We start from the raw sequence: 10,000 nt of genomic DNA on the forward strand, positions 1-10,000 counted from the left end.
GTAAACAACCACACTCAGAACAAACAAGGCATTTAACGCACATGATGATAGTGATAAATAATGATACAGTACAGTATTTACAGTAAAAGCATTTACAAAATATGTTACCTTACAAATATAATTTACCGTATCTATATAAAATCATACAGTACTGTACAGTACATATTGTACGTAGCAAAGCAGGGAAAACAATTTACGAGAGAGAGAGAGAGAGAGAGAGAGAGAGAGAGGAGAGAGAGAGAGAGAGAGAGAGAGAGAGAGAGATTGTTTTACGTACGTACTGTAAATGTAAATTTAAAAAAAAAATCAATTTACGAGAGAGAGAGAGAGAGAGAGAGAGAGAGAGAGAGAGAGAGAGAGAGAGAGAGAGAGAGAGAGAGAGAGAGAGAGAGAGAGAGAGAGATTGTTTTACGTACGTAAATGTAAATTTTAAACAAAAAAAAATATGATAGGTTACAACATGTACTTTTAAAACCTTCCCTTTAACTTAATGCATACAGTACAGTACTAAACTATAAAACAGGCACAAATACAGTTTTAGAATGTGAGAATATTAAAGTAAAAAATAAAGATTGTTACTGTACTCACCACGAAAGAAGTTCAAGAAAAACTTGAATGATGATGGCGATGAATTTGCTGCACAGTAGAAATGATGATGATGAAGCTGATGATGTGTTCTACTAAGCAGCCAGGTAGTATTTTACGTCTCTTCAGACGGAGGTGTCTTTTCCTGGGACACCTCTTCAACTTCTTCCTGGGAAACTTCTTCAATTTCTTCCGAAGTCGTACTAGCAGGAGGAACTGGCTCTTTTTTGCGAGGCTGGAAGAACATTGTGATCGGAAGTTGTTGCCGCTGCTTCTTTTTTCGATCTAAGAGCATCTTGTAGGGAGTCATTATGTCATCAACCTTGTTGCAGAATTGCATCGACCGAACCATATCCTCGTCCCACTCTTGCAACATTTCTTTCAACTCTCTCGCATGGTTGCAGGCCTTGGCAAGCCGTTCTAATGTTAAGCCCGTTTCTTCGACATTTTCTTGGGTCTCTTCCTGGGTTTCACTCTCTTCTTCGCTTGCCGATTTCGTCAGGTCTTCGAGGTCTGCGTCAGTTAGGGGCTGGGAATGGCAGTCCAACAACTCGTCGACGTCTTCAGTCATGTCGCCAAACCCGTCACCTCCAATTATGGCAGCCAACTGCACAGATTTGCGTATTGCAGAGTGTTGGATTTCAGCAGGTGTAAATCCCTCGTCGTCGTAAACAATCTGGGGCCACAACTTCTTCCAGCTCGCATTCACAGTTGCAGGTTTCATCTCTTGAAGTGCCTTCTGAATATTCTGCAGGCACGTGGCTATGTTGTACTGCCGCCAGTACGCCTTCAAGTTAAAATCTTCATCCTCATTATCTTGGGCATCATCCACACACGCAACGAGGTCCGCCAAGGTGTTCTTCGTGTAGAGGGCCTTGAACGCCCTGATAACCCCCTGGTCCATCGGTTGAATTAATGACGTGGTGTTGGGTGGCAGGAACTCAACCTGAATGCCCTCATGCGACAGGTCAGTTGCGTGTCCACCAGCGTTATCCATAAGGAGAAGGATCTTGAATGGCAAGCCCTTCTCTAAGAGATATTTGCTGACTTGCGGGATAAAACACTGATGGAACCAGTTGGAGGTCAGCATCTTCGTAATCCATGCTTTTTGATTATGCATCCAGTACACGGGAAGGAGATTCTTATTTTTATTTTTCAAAGCGCGAAGATTTTTCGACTTATAAATAAGCCCCCGGCTTAAGCAAAAATCCAGCAGCATTGCCACACATCACGAGGGTAACGCGATCCTTGAATGCTTTAAAGCCAGAGGCTTTGGCTTCCTCTTTGAACAGGAAAGTTCGCGACGGCATTCTCTTCCAAAACAAGCCGGTCTCATCCATATTAAAGACTTGTTCCGGCTTGTATCCACCTTCGACGATAATATTCTTGAATGTCTGGTTCGCTTAAGTTTCAGCAGTGGCAGTGTCAGCCGAAGCAGCCTCGCCATGATGGGAAACGCTTTTCAGAGCGAAGCGTTTCTGAAACTTCGCGAACCATCCTTTGCTGGCGGAAAAACGTTGTTTCTGAGGCTGGGAATCAGTGGATGTCCCTGGTTGAGGATCATCTGCATCATCCTCTTCTTCAGCATGGTTGCCGTCGTCGTCTTGAGGTTCCTTTGCAGCAAAATTCTCATACAAGCTCAAAGCCTTTGTTCAGATGGGGTTCGTATCCAAGGCTATGTTCTTCTTCCGGCAGTCGGCAATCCACACAGCTAAAGCACCTTCCATGCGTACGATCGTTTTATTACACGTTGTAACGACTCGCTTCGCTGATCTGCTAAAGGTGATTGCAGCCGTCTTTCTAATGTTCGCCTCGTCCTTCTTGATATAGCGAACAGTAGATTCGTTGATCCCAAAATGGCGCGCAGCGGACGCGTAACTTCTACCATCTTTTAACATATCGAGAAGCGTAACCTTCTCAGCAATCGTCAACATCCTTCGGTGGCGTTTAGGCTCACTACCAGCCTTAGTAGAAGCAGAACGCTTGGGAGCCATTGTACAGTAGGATTTGACAAAAAGTTCAACTTAAAAAGGTCGCACACAGCACAGATTAAACTTCACAAACTTAAGAACGTCTACCCAGCGATACGCGGGAACAGAGAGTGGACGACCCGGGCCCGCGAGAACCTAGATGCTGGAAGCTGGAGATGATGGCAAAACACCAATCACAGGCTAGATAACAAAACTTGAGTTCTGATTCGTCATCTATCAGCGCTTGAACCAATCACAACCCGTCTTACAGTATATGATGCGTAGGTTACCAACTCATACAAGATACCCCGCGCATACCGTACGTACAATATTATTAATAATAATAATGAATAATGATAATACAGTACAGTGCTGTAATAATAATAATAATAATGATAATAATAATAACAATCATAATTTTATTAACAACAACAACAATAATAATAATAATAACAATAATAATAATAATAGCTTTACGTATGCTACAGTATTTTATTCTTTTGTAGGATGTGTGTGTGTGTCTCTCTCTCTCTCTCTCTCTCTCTCTCTCTCTCTCTCTCTCTCTCTCTCTCTCTCTCGTACGCTTATTCGAAATGTGATTTTTGCAACAAAGAATATTATTGGATGCAGTACTACGTACGTATACATACAAAAGATTCATGGAAAAGAAACACATCCATTACATTTGTAGTACGTACAGTAGTAGCCATCAGCAGCCTTACACCATTCTAATATTGTATGACTGCATCTGATTTGCGTTTCAGGTTCGATTTAATTTTACTACGTACTGTATACAGTACTGAATTATCGTATGATAATAATACAGTAATAATAATAATAATAATGATAATAATAATAACAATAATAATTTTATTAACAACAACAACAATAATAATAATAATAACAATAATAATACACGTAATAGCTTTACGTATGCTATTTTATTCTTTTGTAGGATGTGTCTCTCTCTCTCTCTCTCTCTCTCTCTCCCTCTCTCTCTCTCTCTCTCTCTCTCTCTCTCTCTCTCGTACGCTTATTCGAAATGTGATTTTTGCAACAAAGAATATTATTGGATTCAGTACTACGTACGTATACATACAAAAGAATCATGGAAAAGATGCACATCCATTACATTTGTAGTATAGTAGCCATCAGCAGCCTTACACCATTCTAATAGGGTATGACTGCATCTGATTTGCGTTTCATGTTCGATTTAATTTTACTACGTACTGTATACAGTACTGTATTATCGTATGATCACATTCTCTTTTCGTGTTTTATTTCTTTCTGTGCTGAATTATATATCATATGTAATGCAATGAACAATCAGTAAGAGCAGATATTACTAATTACAGTATTAACCCTGGATAGGTACGATGGGTCGTTCGCGACCCCGAGCGTCAAAAAAAAACAGGTTTTTCTCACGTGACTCACCCCCGTGACTGAATTTGTGGGTGATCGACCTGCAGGAGGTGTCTCCCCTACACGCTCTAGTAGTGTCCAGATGTGCATTGCTGTAGCTGTACTCCTTCCCCGATTTCTGAGACGCGTCGGGGTCGAGCGCGACCGAGTTTACCCTTCTAAGGTAATTTGCATAATTATCAAAGTTATTACGTATTATGAAATTGTCGTAGAATGGTTCAACTTGTATAGGTTATCAGTTGTGGAAAGTCTTGGTGGATTGTTTGGCTACCATGTGCATGATTTTTTTTTTAGTTAAAATGTCGTTCATCACCACGAGGACCATTTTACCGCGAGTGCCCCTTTTTCATTTTTTTTCATTTTTTTGCCAAGTCATTTTTCCGTAAGATATTGCCAAATAGTGTCGTAAAACTTTTGCTTGTTTAGTGTTGGAAAGTGTGTCTAGATGATCTGGCTACCCATGCGTGACTTTGTTTTTGTCAGATACGACGTAGTTATTGGTATATTGGGTATTTAACTGCGGTTACCAATTTCTGTTTTTTTTTCAATATTTGTAAAAATTACTACGTAGTAAGGAATTGCCGTATATTATTCATTTTTTTTTCATGTTTATGTGTTAGAAAGTGTGCCTTGATGGTTGGGCTAACACGTGCATGTCTTTTTTTTTATCTGAGATGCCGTATATTAGAATGTCGGGCATTTTACCGCGAGTGCCCCTTTTTCATTTTTTTTCATTTTTTTGCCAAGTCATTTTTTTTCATTTTTTTGCCAAGTCATTTTTCCGTAAGATATTGCCAAATAGTGTCGTAAAACTTTTGCTTTTTTAGTGTTGGAAAGTGTGTCTAGATGATCTGGCTACCCATGCGTGATTTTGTTTTTGTCAGATACGACGTAGTTATTGGTATATTGGGTATTTAACTGCGGTTGCCAATTTGTTTTTTTTTTTCAATATTTGTAAAAATTTACTACGTAGTAAGGAATTGCCGTATATTATTGATTTTTTTTTCATGTTTATGTGTTAGAATGTGTGCCTTGATGGTTGGGCTAACACGTGCATGTCTTTTTTTTTATCTGAGATGCCGTATATTAGAATGTTGGGCATTTTTCTGCGAGTGCCCCATTTTATTTGTTTTGCATTTTTTTGCTTAGTCATGTTACCGTAAGGAATTGGAAAGTAGTGTCGCAAAACTTATATTTTTATAGTGTTGGAAAGTGTTTCTAGATGATCTGGCTACCCATGCCTATTTTTTTTTTAGCCCGATATGGCGTATATATAAGTATGTGTTCGATTTTCCTGTGATTGCCATTTTTTCGTTTTTTCCCATTTCTTTCAAAATTACTACGTACTAAGGAACTATCACAGAGTAATGCTTCATTTATATGTTTATTTGTCGGAAAATGTGCATTGATGGTTTGCCTATAGCACGTGGCTGAAATTTTTTTTTTCTGAAATGTCGTATATTAGAATGGCCATTTTTCCACGAGTGCCCCTTTTTATTTGTTTTGCATTTTTTTGCTTAGTCATGTTACCGTAAGGAATTGGCAAGTAGTGTCGCAAAACTTATAATTTTATAGTGTTGGAAAGTGTTTCTAGATGATCTGGTTACCCATGCCTATCTTTTTTTTTTAGCCAGATATGGCGTATATATAGGTATGTGTTCGATTTTCCTGTGATTGCCATTTTTTCGTTTTTTCCCATTTCTTTCAAAATTACTACGTACTAAGGAACTATCACAGAGTAATGATTCATTTAGATGTTTATTTGTCGGAAAATGTGCCTTGATGGTTTGCCTAGTACGTGGCTGAATTTTTTTTTTCTGAAATGCCGTATATTAGAATGTTAGCCATTTTTCCGCGAATGCCCCTTTTTATTTGTTTTGCATTTTTTTGCTTAGTCATGTTACCGTAAGGAATTGGAAAGTAGTGTCGCAAAACTTATATTTTTATAGTGTTGGAAAGTGTTTCTAAATGATCTGGCTACCCATGCCTATCTTTTTTTTAGCCAGATATGGCGTATATATAGGTATGTGTTCGATTTTCCGGTGATTGCCATTTTTTCGTTTTTTCCCAATTCTTTCAAAATTACTACGTACTAAGGAACTATCACAGAGTAATGATTCCTCTAGATGTTTATTTGTCGGAAAATTTTGTTTACTTCTTTTTTGATTGAATATCATCAAATTATTTAGCTAAAATATTACATTTTATATTTTTTTTTTCGATTTTATTTCCCTTCAAAAAAATTTTTTTGGGTCAGAATTTTAATTTTATAGTCGTAAAATAATCGACAATTATCCAGCAACCCACCATACAATTTTTATGCATATCCAATAATAATTAGATTAGTAAATAACACCTTGAAATTGACATACCCTTCCTACATTTCAAGTGGCAGATTAGGGAGTCTGAGTCAGTGTGGTTGGCGGCCATTTTGTGGACATATCCGAAGCGTAAGTTGCCCTATCTATATATATTCTTGTTCCCTATAGAATTTGTGATATTTTGGTATATTTTTACCTGCATAAATATCATATTATATATTAAATATATGTATTTTTTTACGAAATTTCTAAGTACTCAAAAAATTACCTTTAGATATGGCCCCTGATATAAATGTAATTTAAAAAATAATGAAGATTTTTTTACATATTTCTATTTTAGGATAACATATGTTTATTCCCTAAAAAAATTAGCCACTTCCTATTTCATTTGGGTACCCAAAAAAATTCATGAAATTTGGACAAATTTTTTTGGCCAAAAAAAGTTACCCTTTTTTTCTCATTTCAGATCTTCACCTCCATGGGTCTGACTTCATCCAAAATACATCAAGATGTGTCCTAAACATTCAAGAATAAATTCCTAAAAGGATTTGTGTATATATGTATAAACTTTTTTTTTATGAATTTTTGTCAGGTCTTTTTTTTTCTACTTAATTTTTTAAAATATTTATAATAAATAGTTTTTCTGCAGATGAGTAGTATTTATCTTTACAGTTGTTTTAAGCATTCATTGAAGTTTTTTTTGGCAAAAGAAAAAAGGAGGTTACTGCAAAAACTGATTTTTCAAGAATTTTTTTTGGCGTCGGGGTCGTTCGCGTCCGAGTATACCCTTAAAGGGGTGTCCGAGGAGCGTACCTATCCAGGGTTAATGGAATTACAGGTAACAAAATATCGTATTTGGGGGTCTTCAAATTTCGCGGTATTTTCGATTTTTCCGGAAAATCCGCGATATGTATATATATATGGGTTATGGAAAAAACCCGCGAAGTGGTGAATCCGCGATGGTCGAATCGCGAAGTAGCGAGGGTTCACTGTATACGCTTAAGTCCTGACTAGTTTCGTGATACTTCTTCAGAGGACTGATTTATTGAGAGAGGTTTCTTTACATTTTATAGGGAAAGCAAACATACGAACATACATACAGAGATTTAGAGAACAATGACACTCCCTTACCAGCTACCTGGGCTTGGGTCAGGTGTTAAGTGGGTGGAGTCCCCAAACTCATTAGACACCTGCCAAAAAGGGTCATTTCTAGTGGCGGGTAAATTCTTGTTTTTCAGTACAGTTTATTTATATGAAAACACGGTAGCCTTATCTATATAAATACATAAGCAAAACATACACATACATATACATATATACATATATACACACATACATATATACAGTATACACATACATATATATATACACATACATACATATGTACATATACATTTATATACATACAACATTAATATCATAAACATGTAATCATGTATATATCAATACTTATATCTAGCATAACACTATATAGTGCCAATATACTCATGCATACTATATAAAATAATTGTACCCTTTAATGAATGGTAGCTTAGGTCTAAATATTAATTTCACACCGACGTTAATTATTCACAATACATTCAATTCTACATTAAGTGGTTAATGTTTTTTTTATATAGCTTACAAATCTCTTTACATATAAAGGCGTCGAGTTTATACATTCCTTGACCAATATTCAAGTTGTTTTCAAAGGTTTCTTTTATGAAACTGGACTCTATGATGTTTCTTTCCACTAAGTTATTTGAATGAACCAATTTCTTTGCACCTGACCAATTAATGGTGTGATTTTTATCTCTAACGTGAGCAAAGAGTGCATTATTATCTTGAGCATACCTGACACTTTTCTTATGCTCAAGATAATAATGCACTCTTTGCTCACGTTAGAGATAAAAATCACACCATTAATTGGTCAGGTGTAAAGAAATTAGTTCATTCAAATAACTTAGTGGAAAGAAACATCATAGAGTCCAGTTTCATAAAAGAAACCTTTGAAAACAACTTGAATATTGGTCATGGAATGTATAAACTCGACGCCTTTATATGTAAAGAGATTTGTAAGCTATATAAAAAAACATTAACCACTTAATGTAGAATTGAATGTATTGTGAATAATTAATGTCGCTGTGAAATTAATATTTAGACCTAAGCTACCATTCATTAAAGGGTACAATTATTTTATATAGTATGCATAAGTATATTGGCACTATATAGTGTTATGCTAGATATAAGTATTGATATATACATGATTATATGTTTATGATATTAATGTTGTATGTATATAAATGTATATGTACATATTTATGTATGTATATGTATGTATGTATGTGTATATATATGTATGTGAGTATATATGTATAAATGTATGTGTATGTGTATATGTATGTATATATATGTATGTATGTGTATCTTTTGCTTATGTATTTATATAGATAAGGCTACCGTGTTTTCATATAAATAAACTGTACTGAAAAACAAGAATTTACCCGCCACTAGAAATGACCCTTTTTGGCAGGTGTCTAATGAGCTTGGGGACTCCACCCACTTATCACCTGACCCAAGCCCAGGTAGCTGGTAAGGGAGTGTCATTGTTCTCTAAATCTCTATATGTATGTTCGTACGTTTGCTTACCCTATAAAATGTAAAGAAACCTCTCTCTATAAATCAGTCCTCTGAAGAAGTATCACAAAACTAGTCAGGACTTAAGTGTATATTTCGTATTTTCATTTTCCCTGTGGTTCTTCTGCATCTGAGCATCACGTTTCCCTGTGATTTTTACGCATATGTATGTATATATATATATATATATATATATATATATATATATATATATATATATATATATATATATATATACATATATATATATATATATATATATATATATATATATATATATATATACAGTACATATATAATAATTATGAATAATAATAAATAATAATTATGATAATAGTCATAGTAATAATTAAAATAATGATGATATTGATGATGATGATGATGAAAGTGTAATCAATGCTACGCATACCTAGTCATCCATAAATCAATCCATACAGTGCAACGAGGGAAAAATATTAACACAGGTCTAGTTATAGTTTGGTTGTTCCTAGCACCATACAAACCTTCCACTACAACAAAGTGCTATACCATTATATGGAGGGCATAATTAAAATAAGAGGTTTGTATGTTCTACATCCAAACCTACTGTGAGTTTTAGTATTTTTTCCTAAAACCAAAATTAGGTAATTAATCAATACTTCTATAATGTCGCATCTCCGAACTTACATTCAACATTCTCTGGGAACCTTCGGTTGATCTGTTTATATGTCTGCAATGCTTGTTGATAATTTCCAGATCTTCGATGACAGGCTGCGACCATGAGATGCCACTTTGGTTCATCTGGTTGCATTAAAGCAGCTCGCTCAAAATAGCTGATTGCTTTCTCAGCTACCTGATGCTCAATGAAGTATGATCCAAGCCAATCAATGACTTCAAGATTACTTGGAAAGTAGCGATATGACTGAAAGAAAGATTCATCATTATAAAGAACAGAATATTAGTACAGTAATATCAATAAAATTATCAAGGGCTTTATCCTACTTTACCCTCTCATAGCAAATAAAAAAAAATGGATATCACAATCATTTTGGAAAAGAAATTCAAATAAACATTAAAGAATTGATTTGACAACAATCCCTCCATAAG

General features: G+C 35.5%; 1 protein-coding gene across 1 annotated transcript in view; it reads right to left on the reverse strand.

Moving 5' to 3' along the window:
* LOC137656683 (intraflagellar transport protein 88 homolog) overlaps positions 1-10,000 on the reverse strand; it is a 210,798-nt gene that overhangs the window by 71,224 nt on the left and 129,574 nt on the right. The window contains exon 9 of the mRNA XM_068390921.1: positions 9,581-9,815. Coding sequence (XP_068247022.1) covers positions 9,581-9,815 — 235 coding nt within the window. The remainder of the gene's footprint in view (positions 1-9,580; positions 9,816-10,000) is intronic.

The sequence above is a fragment of the Palaemon carinicauda genome, chromosome 1 (assembly GCF_036898095.1).
Source record: "Palaemon carinicauda isolate YSFRI2023 chromosome 1, ASM3689809v2, whole genome shotgun sequence".
NCBI lineage: Eukaryota > Metazoa > Arthropoda > Malacostraca > Decapoda > Palaemonidae > Palaemon > Palaemon carinicauda.